The sequence below is a fragment of the Chiloscyllium plagiosum genome, chromosome 32 (genome assembly GCF_004010195.1).
Source record: "Chiloscyllium plagiosum isolate BGI_BamShark_2017 chromosome 32, ASM401019v2, whole genome shotgun sequence".
Lineage (NCBI taxonomy): Eukaryota > Metazoa > Chordata > Chondrichthyes > Orectolobiformes > Hemiscylliidae > Chiloscyllium > Chiloscyllium plagiosum.
The window spans coordinates 27,385,249-27,397,933 of NC_057741.1; the positions used below are offsets into that span (position 1 = coordinate 27,385,249).

Here is a 12,685-nt window from a genome sequence, read left to right on the forward strand (position 1 = left end):
GGGAAATTGCGGTCCTTGAAGAAGGAGGCCATCTGGGTTGTATGGTATTGGAACTGGTCCTCCTGGGAGCAGATGCGGCGGAGACGAAGGCATTGGGAATATGGGATGGCGTTTTTACAGGGGGCAGGGTGGGAGGAGGTGTAGTCTAGGTAGCAGGTACAGAGGGACATAGATAAGCTGCAGAGCTGGGCTGAGAGGTGGCAAATGGAGTTTTAATGTGGAAAAGTGTGAGATGATTCACTTTGGAAGGAGTAACAGGAATACAGAGTACTGGACGAATGGTAAGATTCTTGGTAGTGTGGATCAGCAGAGAGATCTCGGTGTCCATGTACATAGATCCCTGAAAGTTGCCATCTAGGTTGATAGGGTTTTTAAGAAGGTGTATGATGTGTTAGCTTTAATTGGTAGAGGGATTGAGTTTCAGCACCATGAGATCATGTTGCAGCTGTACAAAACTCCAGTGCGGTTGCACTGGGGAGTATTGTGTACAGTTCTGGTCACTGCATTATAGGAAGGATGTAGAAGCATTGGAAAGGGTGCAGAGAAGATTTACCCCAGGATGTTGCCTGGTATGGAGAGAAGGTCTTATGAGGAAAGGCTGAGGGACTTGAAGCTGTTTTAATTAGAAGAAGGTTGAGAGGTGACTTAATAGAGACATACAAGATAATCAGAGGGTTAGATAGGGTGGACAGTCAGAGCCTTTTTCCTCAGACGGTGATGGCTAGCACGAAGGGACATAGCTTTCAATTGAGGGGTGATAGATATAGGACAGTTGTCAGCAGTAGGTTCTTTACTCAATGAGTAGTAAGGGTGTGGAATGTCCTGCCTGCAACAGTTGAACTCACCAACCTTAAGGGCATTTAAATCGTCATTGGATAAACATATGGATGATAATGGAATGGTGTAGGATAGATAGGCTTCAGATTGGTTTCACAGGTCAGTGTAACATTGAGGGCTGAAGGACCTGTACTGCGCTGTAATATTCTATGTTCTATTGAAAGTTTTGGGGACTCCTCATACAAAGGTCATGAGTTTGAGCTGTCTCCCTCTCACCTTATTCATTCACTGAGATTGAGAGTGAAACCGACAAATGTTGAGCCTTTTCTTTCAAAGAACATCGAATGTCAGATGCTACATCATCTACTCTTCTTACTAAAGTTTGATGTGAAAGAAATGTTTTCTCTTCCATCAAGATTTTATCAGGGACAGGTCCCAGCTGTAAAGAACTTTTCACAAATTCCCGATCAGATAACTGTTTCCCTGTCATACAATTGTTTTGGCTATCAGAAGGTTGCCCTTGATTGCTGCCTCAGAATCCTGCTGAGGCGGTCAAAGTTTGCAGGGACTCTTGATGTAGTAAGCCTTGAAAACCACTATCTTCTGTTGACATATTCCCAGATGTATGAGGTGTTTGGCAGCTGACTAATACAAAGTAAGCATATAAAGCAATATCCACTTCACTATACAAAATAAAGAACAGAGAACGGCAGACACTGGAGATCTGAAACAAAAACAGAAATTGCTGGAGAAACCCAGCAGGTCTGGCAGCATCTGTAGAGAGAAAGCAGCATTAGTGTTTCATGTCCAGTGACTCTTCATCAGAAGTCAAGAAAATGTGTTTTTGATGCTGAGTTGTAGCAGGGGAAGAGGAGGGAAGGGGAGACATGAGAGGATAGGTGGCGAAGGAGCCTAGAGATAGTGATATGAAAGGAGTACGTAAACAAGGAGATTATGATAGCAGGCCAGAACAGAAAAGCTGAATAAGTGATAATAAGAGCTAACAGCAAGAGAGAATGGGTGGCTGTACTGAAAGCAACCCCTATAATGTGATTTTGGGACTAGGAGTACATGAGAACAGATGACTGTGCTAAAAGCAACCAGTGTCATAACAGGACCAGGTAAAAAACACGGAAGGATAGAATCAGGCTCTAAAGTTATTGAACTCAATGTTGACTCCTAGAAAATGCAGGGTCCCCGAGTGGAAATTGAGATGTTGTTCTTTGAGCTTGTGCTGGAGGCCTGAGACAGAAATGCTAGAGTGGGAATATGGTCATGTGTTCAAGTGGCAGGAAACTGGAAGTTCAGGGCCATTTTTGTGAACAGAATGTAGATATTCTGTGGACCGGTCACCCAGTCAGCATTTCATCTCCCCAGTGTAGAGGAGACCACATTGTAAACAGTGAATACAGTAGACTAACTTCCCCACTGTTGCCTTCAACATAAATACCAATTTTTCCTCATCGTAAACAGTTCTGATGAAGAGTCACCAGACTCGAAATGTTAACTCTGATTTCTTCCCACAGATACTGCCAGACCTGCTGAGTTTATATAACAATTTCCATTTTTGTCCACTTCATTATATAGTGGGTTAATTGGCAATTTATCTAAGGATAAATCTGATAAGATACAACTGCCGACACACCTTAAATTAGATGAACATAATACAAAGTACTCTCTCCATATTGGCATGGTGACACTCATCATCCTCTTCCAATTGGCAGGGAGCTGGATGAATTGAACATTTAGAGTAGCATGGTGGCTCCGTGGTTAGTACTACAGCCTCACTGCACCAGGGACCCAGGTTCAATTCCAGCCTTGGATGATTGTCTGCGTGGATTGCCTCTGGGTGCTCTGGTTTCCTCCCACAGTCTAAAGATGTGCAGTTTAGATGGATTGGCCCTGGTAAAATATAGATGGATTGGCCATGGTAAAATAAACCCCACACAGGATGGGTCTGGCTGGGATGCTCTTCGGATGGTTTGTGTAGACTCAATGGGCCAAACGGCCTTTTTCTACACTGTAGGGATTCAATGAACATGAAAATCTTAGCAGCCAAATGTAAGTTTGAGACCATCTCAGTGAGTCCAAGAATTAATGTACCTTCTTGCCAAGTACAATGTCAAAGGGTCTGCCTTCTCTGTTTCTTACATCCCTTACCTACTTTGCTCTTCTGTCTGCACCTTTTGTCCCCTTACCCTCCCATATTAGCTTACGCCCTCCACCATGGGAATCATTACCTGTTGTTCCTAGCTTTGGTCAGCTGAAGCCATATGAAACATTCTGGTGGCAGGAATCCTCCAAATGTCCCAGGAAACTGTAGCCTTCCAGCAACATACTTGCTCTCCATCTCTGCCAGTCTGTTCTCTTTCCCAACTCCTTTTGCCCCTCGCTGTTAAACCCTACAGTTTGATTCCTGGAAGGTACCATTTCATTTGAGAGTGAAACAAACTGAACCTCTGTCAATCAAGGAAACTGTAGCATACTTTTAACATCCTGTTGAACATTTGTTAGGAGTTGAACATTTTCCTTCTGTCTTGCAGGAAAGAAGGTTTTTTACCCAGTCCTCTTCAGCCAGTATAACCCTACCATTATTTATGGTCATCATGACTCCATTCCACCCATTGAACAACAACTGGTAAGTGTGGTGTTTCAGTGTACAGTACATGGCTGTGGAATGATATAGGACAATTAGTCTTTATGGACAACCTAAGAAGTTATAATGTGCCAGCTTTTCAAATATATACTCAACTTCCCGGGCTGCTAATTAGATTGACTGCTCCATCTGTCTTCAAAGATGATGAATGCACCCAGGGCATTTGTCACTTAAAATAGAATCCCGACAATGTCAAAGTACACCACTTGGCTGGTTGAGTCATCCAACCATCTGTAATGCTGCATTTCCCACAGCTGATCTATCTTGTCTGCACAACCCTGGACACTATGGACAACTTAGCACAACCTACCCAATCCACCTACCCTGCCCCGCCCCTCTTTGCACTATGGGAAGAAACCAAAGTACCTGGAGGAAACCCACGCAGGCACAGGGAGAACATGCAAACTCCACATGTGCAGTTGCCCAAGGGTGGAATTGAACCCAGGTCCCTGGTTCTATGAGGTGGCATTGCTGACCACTGAGCCACCATGCCGCACTGAATTGAATTCTGTCAGATGCGCTTGTAGAGGCTGCTCTCTAAGGGGCAGTCTATTCTGCAGCTGACCTAGATAAACATCAATGGCCTAAGGTCTACCAATTGTATTTCACTTTCAGAGGGCTTACTTTCCTACCGTTTGGTTGTTTCTTTTGCCCTTTGCCCTTCCTCACTGCTCATCTCCCAAGCACTCTGCCAACAGCAAAGTCTCTCCACACATCAGCACCAATCCTGGTCAATGTGAGGTCTTGCCTGTAGATGTCACTGTATCTCTGAGATGAGTGATCTGTCGGCCTCGTGCCAACAGCAAGGTCACCATGGAACATGTCTTTTGGGGATATGACTGTCACACATCTGGCGAACGAAACCTAGGCAACGGATCCTTGCACTGGTCACATAAGGCCTGTTGTACACATTAGGAAGTAAGTTATTAAAGTGTCGCCCGGACTGCTGTATGGGAATGTATGGGTTCTTCATTTCTCACCTCAACTCAATTCACAGTCAGTAGTCACGAAGTGCTGCCATCATGTGGTGAGCCTGCTGTATCACCACCAAAAATGAACATTCACACGTTCTCTTCCCTTTTCTAGAGTACGGCTCCCACGTCCTTACTGCTGTGCGAGAACCTAGGCAATGTGACCACAGGGCAGGATGGCAGCAGAACTGATCCTATATCCTTTTGAAGTTCCCACATGTCCTCTCTAGCAGGGGTCAGTAGATCAGTGATAAGGAGCAACAAATCCTGGTTTCCTCCTCTTGCTGATAGAATCTGAGGGCAGGTGTAGCAGTCCCTACTTCATCCTCAGCTGGGATCAAGTGCCTCAGTAGACACTGAGGTTTCCTCCTTCCTGGTGTTGTCATCCTATTACAGAACTAGGTTGAGTCATTAAGGGAGACAGGGCTTTCGGCTGTGTGTTCATGTCATCTAGTGGAGTGCTCAGGCATTGAGTAGAATCGGCCATTTGACTGTGCTGATCATTCTCTGATTATAGCTGCAATCATTTTGGAAGTAGAAATAAAAGGGAAAACAGGGAGAAGACAGCGCAAAATCTGAAGTAACCATTAACTTGGACTCTTTGTTTTGTTAAAGGTGATCAAGAAAGATTCAGGCTTCTGGAGGGACTTTGGTTTCGGAATGACTTGTCAATATAGATCAGACTTCATCAATATAGGTAGGTGTATAAACTAAAGTGACAAATGATTTGAAGATGATGGTGTTGGACTGGGGTAGTCATTAAGAAGCAACGCTTCGAAAGCTAGTGCTTCCAAATAAAGCTGTTGGACTATATAAATTGGTGTTGTGTGATTTTTAACTAAAGTGACGAAGGATGTGTTTTCTTATTCAATCAACAGCAAGACTGCCACCTACTGCATTGTTGCCATTATTGAAGGATGTAATGTGGACTGGCTTGTGCTGTCATCACACAGTCACAGGAACAGATCACACAAGTCTGCATCCTTACCAAGTCTGGGACCTTGATTTCTGAAGATTGAAGAAAGAGGAATATATTTGAAATTGGGATTTAAAAAAATATTAATGGCATTTGCTTTTAAGCCCTACACCTTTGATCTGCTGCTACATTTTGTCCATAGATACCTATAGAGCCAACAAACAGGGGAAATGTATTTGTGTGTCTCTGATCCATTTTCATCTACCTCTGCCTTCCCCCCCCTCTCTCTCTGCAATACATTATCTCCTCCCACCCACCCTACCAAGCTCGATACTCTAAGTAAGTGTTCTCTTCATTTATATTGTCCACTCAAACAAAACCTGACATTTATATAGCATATTTACAGCCAGTGACATACTTCCAAACGATCATAATTCCCGTAATGTGGCAGTCCACATTTACACTGCAAGATCCCACAGGCACAATGTGACCAATTATTGGTCAGGACATCTCAGAGAGCTCTCCTGCTCCTCTTCAGAACAGTGTCCCAAGTCTGTTTACATTCACTACCAGGGAAGATGTGGTCTCAGTTTAACATCTCAATCAAAGAAAACAGTGAGGTACTCCCTCAATATTACACTGAACTGCAGTGCCCATGCTATCGGATTATATGTCTACCTTGCCTGTTCCCAGGATTGGGGCAAAAGACTGTCTATCTCTTATCCCCCCAGCCTCTCTCACCATGTTGAGTTGGAGGTACCAAAGCTCAGGGAAGCTGTATTGAATCTGGAGGAGTTATAATCCACTCTCACTAGATAGATGCCAAGGTGTTAAAGCATTAACTGGAGAGAGAGAGAGAGAGCCTGCACTAACAGGTTGTAAATTTCTTTGAGCTCTTTGTGTATGTAATGTAATATAATGGGAGATGGCATTTAAAATAGTCTAAGTATTAGATTGGGTAATAGAACATAGAACAATATCGCACAGGAACGGGCCCTTTGCACCATGACATTGTGCTGAACATGACGCCAAATTAAACTAGTCCTTTCTGCCTGCCCCTGGTCCATATCCCTCGATTCTGTACATATTCATGTGCTTATCTAAAAGTCTCTTAAATGCCTCTATCGTACTTACCTCCGCCACCACCTCTGGCAGCGCGTTCCAGACTCCTACCACTCTCTGTGTAAAAAAATCTTGCCCTTCATATCTCCTTTACACTTTCCCCTCACACCTTAAATGCATGCCCTCTAGTTTTAGACATTTCAACTCTGAAAAAAAATTCTGACTATCAATCCTATCAAGGCATCTCATTTTATAGATTTCTATCAAGTCTCCACTGCTCCATAGAAAACAACCAAATCCAGCCTCTCCTTCTACGCTCTAGTCCAGGTAGCAGCCTGATAAACCTTTTCTGCACCCCCTTCAAAGCCTCCACATCCTTCCTGTAATGTGGCGACCAGAATTGAACACAATACTCCAAGTGTAGCCTACCCGAACTCATGCAAATTACAAATAAACTATGCCTTCTCATCGGGGTATCTAGCTCAAGGGTGTACAAACTCAGGAGGAGAGCTACGTCATTTTTGACTGAAAGCTGGGAATATCTTTCCCCTGCCGGTCACTGGAGGTCTGAAAATCTCTGTCCTCAAAAACATAGGTCACATGAAATGTTCAGGATTTAATGGATTTTTGTTAGGCAACATTGCCGAGGGATAGGAGTTACATTGATGCATGTTGAAACTGGCTCAAAGGACTAAATGGGCAAAAATGTAATGTTCTGGGTGTAAGTTTGCTCGCTGAGCTGGAAGGTTTGTTTTCAGACGTTTCCTCACCATGGTAACATCATCAGTGAGCCTTTGGTGAAGTGCTGGTAGTATGTCCCACTTTCTATTTATGTGTTTAGGTTTCCTTGGGTGGGTGATATCATTTTCAGTCCTTTTTCTCAGAGGATGGTAGTTGGGGACCAAATAGTCTTAGAGATGTACAGCATGGAAACAGACCCTTCGGTCCAACCCATCCATGCCGACCAGATATCCCAACCAATCGAGTCCCAACTGCCAGCATCCGGCCCATATCCCTCCAAACCCTTCCTATTCATATACCCATCCAAATGTTGCAATTGTACCAGCCTCCACCACATCCTCTGGCAGCACATTCCATACACATATCACCCTCTGTGTGAACAAGTTGCCCCTTAGGTTTCTTTTTTATCTTTCCCCTCTCACCCTAAACCTATGCCCTCTAGTTCTGGACTCCCCAACTCTGGGGGAAAAGACTTTGTCTATTTATTCTATCCATGCTCCTCATAATTTTATAAACCTCTATAAGGTCACCCCTCAGCCTCCGATGCTCCAGGGAAAACAGCCCCAGCCTGTTCAGCCTCTCCCTATAGCTCAAATCCTCCAACCCTGGCAACATCCTTGTAAATCTTTTCTGAATCCTTTCAAGTTTCACAACATCTTTCCGATAGGTAGGAGACCAGAATTGCATGCAATATTCCAACAGTGGCCTAACCAATGTTTCTATACAGCTGCAACATGGCGTCCCAACTCCAGTACTCAATACTTTGACCAATAAAGAAAGCGTACCAAATGCCTTCTTCACTATCCTATCTACCTGCAACTCCACTTTCAAGGAGCTATGAACCTGCACTCCAAGGTCTCTTTGTTCAGCAACACTCCCTAGGACCTTACCATTAAGTGTATAAGTCCTGCTAAGATTTGCTTTCCCAAAATGCAGCACCTCACATTTAACTAAATTAAACTCCATCTACCACTTCTCAGCCCATTGGCCCATCTGGTCAAGATCTTGTTGTAATCTGAGGTAACCCTCTTCGCTGTCCACTACACCTCCAATTTTGGGGTCGTCTGCAAAATTACTAACTGTACCTCTTATGCTCACATCCAAATCATTTATGTAAATGACAAAAAGTAGAGGACCCAGCACCGATCCTTGTGGCACTCCATTGGTCACATGCCTCCAGTATGAAAAACAACCTTCACCACCACCCTCTGCCTTCTACCTTTGAGCCAGTTCTGTATCCAAATGGCTAGTTCTCTCTGTATTCCGTGAGATCTAACCTTGCTCACCAGTCTCCTATGGGGAACTTTGTCGAATGCCTTACTGAAGTCCATATAGATCACATCCAGCACTTCCTCCTCTGCAATCTGGACATTTTGCAAGCTGTTTCCCTACAGTCAATATCTTCCATGTCCTTTTCCACAGTAAATACTGATGCAAAATACTTGTTTAGAATCTCTCCCATTTTCTGCAGCTCCACACAAAGCCACCTTGTTGATCTTTGAGGGCCCCTATTCTCTCCCCAGTTACCCTTTTGTCCTTAATGTATTTGTAGAAACCCTTTGGACTTTCCTTAATTCTATTTGTCAAAGCTATCTCATGTCCCCTTTTTGCACTCCTGATTTCCCTCTTAAGTATACTGCTACTGCTTTTATACTCTTCCAAGGATTCACTCGATCTATCTGTCTATACCTTACATATGCTTCCTTTTTTTTCTTAACCAAACCCTGAATTTCTTTAGTCATCCAGCATTCCCGATACCTACCAGCCTTCCCTTTCACCCTAACAGGAATATACTTTCTCTGGATGCTCTTTATCTCATTTCTGAAGGCTTCCCATTTTCCAGCCATCCCTTTACTGTGAACCTCTGCTACCAATCAGCTTTTGAAAGTTCTTGCCTCATACCGTCAAAATTGGCTTTTTTCCAATTTAGAACTTCAACTTTTAGGTCTGGTCTATCCTTTTCCATTACTATTTTAAAACGAATAGAATTATGGTCGCTGATCCCAAAGTGCTCCCCCACTGATACCTCAGTCACCTGCCCTGTCTTATTTCCCAACAATGGGTAAAGTTTTGCACCTTCTCTAGTCGGTACATCCACATACTGAATCAGAAAATTTTCTTGTACACACTTAAGAAATTCATCTCCATCTAAACTTTTAACACAATGGCAGTCCCAGTCTATGTTTGGAAAGTTAAAATCCCCTACCATAATCACCCTATTATTCTTACAGATAGCTGACATCTCCTTACAAGTTTGTTTCTCAATTTCCCTCTGACTATTAGGGGGTGTATAATACAATCCCAATAAGGTGATCATCCCTTTCTTATTTCTCAGTTCCACCCAAATAACTTCCCTGGATGTATTTCCAGGAATATCCTCCCTCAGTACAGTTGTAATGCTATCCCTGATCAAAAACGCCACTCCTCCTCCTCTCTTGCCTCCCTTTCTATCCTTCCTGCAGCATTTGTATCCTGGAACATTAAGCTGCCAGTCCTGCCCATCCCTGATCCATGTTTCTGTAATTGCTATGATATCCCAGTCCCATGTTCCTAACCATGCCCTGAGTTCATCTACCTTCCCTGTTAGGCCCCTTGCATTGAAATAAATGCAGTTTAATTTATTAGTCCTACCTTGTCCCTGCCTGCCCTGACTGTTTGACTCGCTTCTGTTCTCAACTGTACCAGTCTCAGATTGATCTCTTTCCTCACTATCTCCCTGGGTCCCAACCCCCGCCCACCCCCACCTTACTAGTTTAAATCCTCCCGAGCAGCTGTAGCAAATCTCCTTGCCAGTATATTAGTCCCCTTCCAATTTAGGTGCAATCCGTCCTTCTTGTACAGGTTCAATGTGTTTCTCAATTTGAGTTCTGGTTGGAATGCCATGCTTCTAGGAATTCTCGTGCTTGTCTCTGTTTAGCCTGTCCTAGGATGGATGTGTTGTCCCAGTCAAAGTGGTGTCCTTCCTTATCCATATGTGACGATACTAGTGAGAGTGGGTCATGTATTTTTGTGACATATTAAGTGTAATGTTCTATGAGGGAGTTTTTATTAATATTTACATATCTCTGTCCTTGATATTTTAGTAGTTTGATTAACCTTAGTCCAGGGCACACCTCACTTGTCATTGGAGTGGGGAATGTTGCAAACCTTTGTTTCAGTTTGGTTGTGAAATGTCTGAACATCTGTTCTTCCAGGTGGTTTTGACTTGGACATAAAAGGTTGGGGTGGTGAGGATGTTCACCTCTACCGCAAATATCTGCACAGCGACCTGGTAGTGATTCGAACACCGGTCCGCGGACTCTTCCACCTTTGGCACGAGAAGCGGTGTGTGGATGAGCTGACCCCTGAGCAGTACCGCATGTGCATGCAGTCTAAAGCCATGAATGAGGCCTCCCATGCCCAGCTGGGAATGCTGGTCTTCAGGCACGAGATCGAAGCTCATCTCCGTAAACAGCGACACAAGACCAGTGTGAAGAAGACATAAGAGCAGGCCAGGCTGCATTTCCTTGATCACCAGGGACCTGACACTGATGGCCTGGCGGCCTGTTACGGAAACAAATTGTTTTCAAGTTGTGTCCTACAATGTGAAATGCCTCTGCTACATTACAGTTAATGTTGTTCTCCTTCGACCCAAGTGAAAGTCAAGCACATGCCACCAGTTAGATTTATAGTTTGGAACGTCCATAGCATCAGAATCAGTCAGAGGTTAATTAAGATAAATTCCATTGCTCAGTGAGAGAGATGAAATTGAATGCTGGCCCCTTGGGTCACTGACACTGCAGTGTGCACATGTGTATAGTATTTAAATATTCTCATTAAAAGGGTGGCATCTTTTTGTCAAAGATTGCTCTGAAGAAATGATCAATAGTTCATGGCTGGAAGCGGTCACTTAGGCTAGTCATAAATCTTATGGTAAATATGGACAAAGAAGCCTATTTGGCCTGTTCTAGTATATTCTTCCAACACTGTCCTAATTATTAACCTCCAACCACCCTACTCTATTCACTCCATCAGTTGATCATTCTTAAATTGACCTTTTTTTACCTGCAATCCCATGGCCATTTCATAATCTAATGTACCATTTTCTATTCGGTTTGCTTTTTTGTAACTCTAAGATTGCCTGCAGTGAGCTCCGTTCAAGGCTGAAGAGTACAAGTATTGGAAAGATTGCTTTCAAACTCTGTCCTCTGACAATGGGGAAATCAACCTCAAGGCCGTGGTCTGCATTGCCTCCAGCAAGTGCATGTCTCCCATTGACTCCGCAAAACTGAACCAGACAGAATAGTCAAGGTGCAGTCTGACCAGTGCACTGTCAAACAGCTTACTGTTATAAAGCACCTTATCATATCTCTGAACGGCCCAAAGTTTTTTTTAAAATGGATGACAATTTACTGTGAACTAACTTGTTAAGGAGGAAACACGACAGCTATTTTTCTGACGTACAAACCTTTACAGCCAGTGATGGGACAAAAGAAGAAATAATGTCTTTTCAAAAGGCGGAATTTTGGTTTAGGCACTGGACGATATCTTTATTCCTTCCTTCGAAGATTTATTGAAGGACTTGCTCTGACACATGCTTTGTTAGCAGAGTTGTTTGCGGCTATACAGTGGATTGCTCCCTTTAAATGTTCATGAAGATTCCTCATGACTTGGTGTGTCTATTTTGATGCACCGCTAATGAAGTATTTGTATTGCATCTTCTTCACTCCCATGTACAACATTCCATACGAAGGTTCAGTTGCTGCAAGCTGGATATTTTATCTAGCCTATTTGGTAGGTCTTCATCTCCTCAGATAAAAGCAGGAGGGCTGTTTTGAACTGCTTCCTGGCAAACTCAGCAGCAACATATCCAAGTGTTGACCAAAAGCAAAAGAATCATCAGATGGCCAACAGATTGCAGGTGATCATACTCTGATCCCAAAGAGGTGGCTGACAGAAGCTAAGCTGTAAACCTACTCTCACTAATACAGGACGCAGAGGGGATATTATAGTTCAAATATTCCACATGAATTAAGGACTCATGCTGTTGCAATTGCACTTTCGTTTACTAAATTTAACTTCTGGCAGCTTGCTCTCGAGAAAGTGGAAACCTTACTTAAAATAAACAAACATTGTACAGTGTAGTGAGGTCACGTATGAACAATAATGGTAATGAACCGTGGACATTCCTGCCTTAAAGTTCTTTCTCATTTGATATGACAGCATTTTCTCACAAACTTTGTTTTAACAGTAGTTGGACTAACAGGTTCTATCACAAATTACATTTCACAAGCACCTTTCATTCTTCTAAAATCAGGTAGAGCAGGAAATAGATTGGGAAAACCCCATGGAATGTACTGTATCCATTGCTTCAATTCTACTGGAATTATAAAATTCATTTTAGAGTTGAACCATTGCATTGCAGTCATCATTTACTTCAACTCAGTTGTGGGTTCAGAGGCAAGAGGACTGGCCTCAGTTATTTCTGATCTCTGAAGTAACTGTCCGGAGGCAGACGAAAATTACAGGTGCCTAGAAGAGAAACCGAAAGAACTGCAGATGCTGGAAATCAGGAGAAAAACA

At 43.3% G+C, this 12,685-nt stretch overlaps 1 protein-coding gene across 4 annotated transcripts in view; it reads left to right on the forward strand.

Annotated features, from left to right (window-relative positions):
• The window catches only part of LOC122539454 (chondroitin sulfate N-acetylgalactosaminyltransferase 1-like), a 192,387-nt gene extending 180,507 nt beyond the window's left edge, over window positions 1-11,880 (forward strand). For all 4 annotated transcript variants that reach the window (XM_043674305.1, XM_043674306.1, XM_043674308.1 and 1 more), the window contains 3 exons: window positions 3,321-3,415; window positions 5,020-5,101; window positions 10,318-11,880. In XM_043674305.1, the coding sequence (XP_043530240.1) occupies window positions 3,321-3,415; window positions 5,020-5,101; window positions 10,318-10,607 (467 nt within the window). In that variant the 3' untranslated portion in view covers window positions 10,608-11,880. The remainder of the gene's footprint in view (window positions 1-3,320; window positions 3,416-5,019; window positions 5,102-10,317) is intronic.
• The last annotated feature ends 805 nt before the right edge of the window (window positions 11,881-12,685 follow it).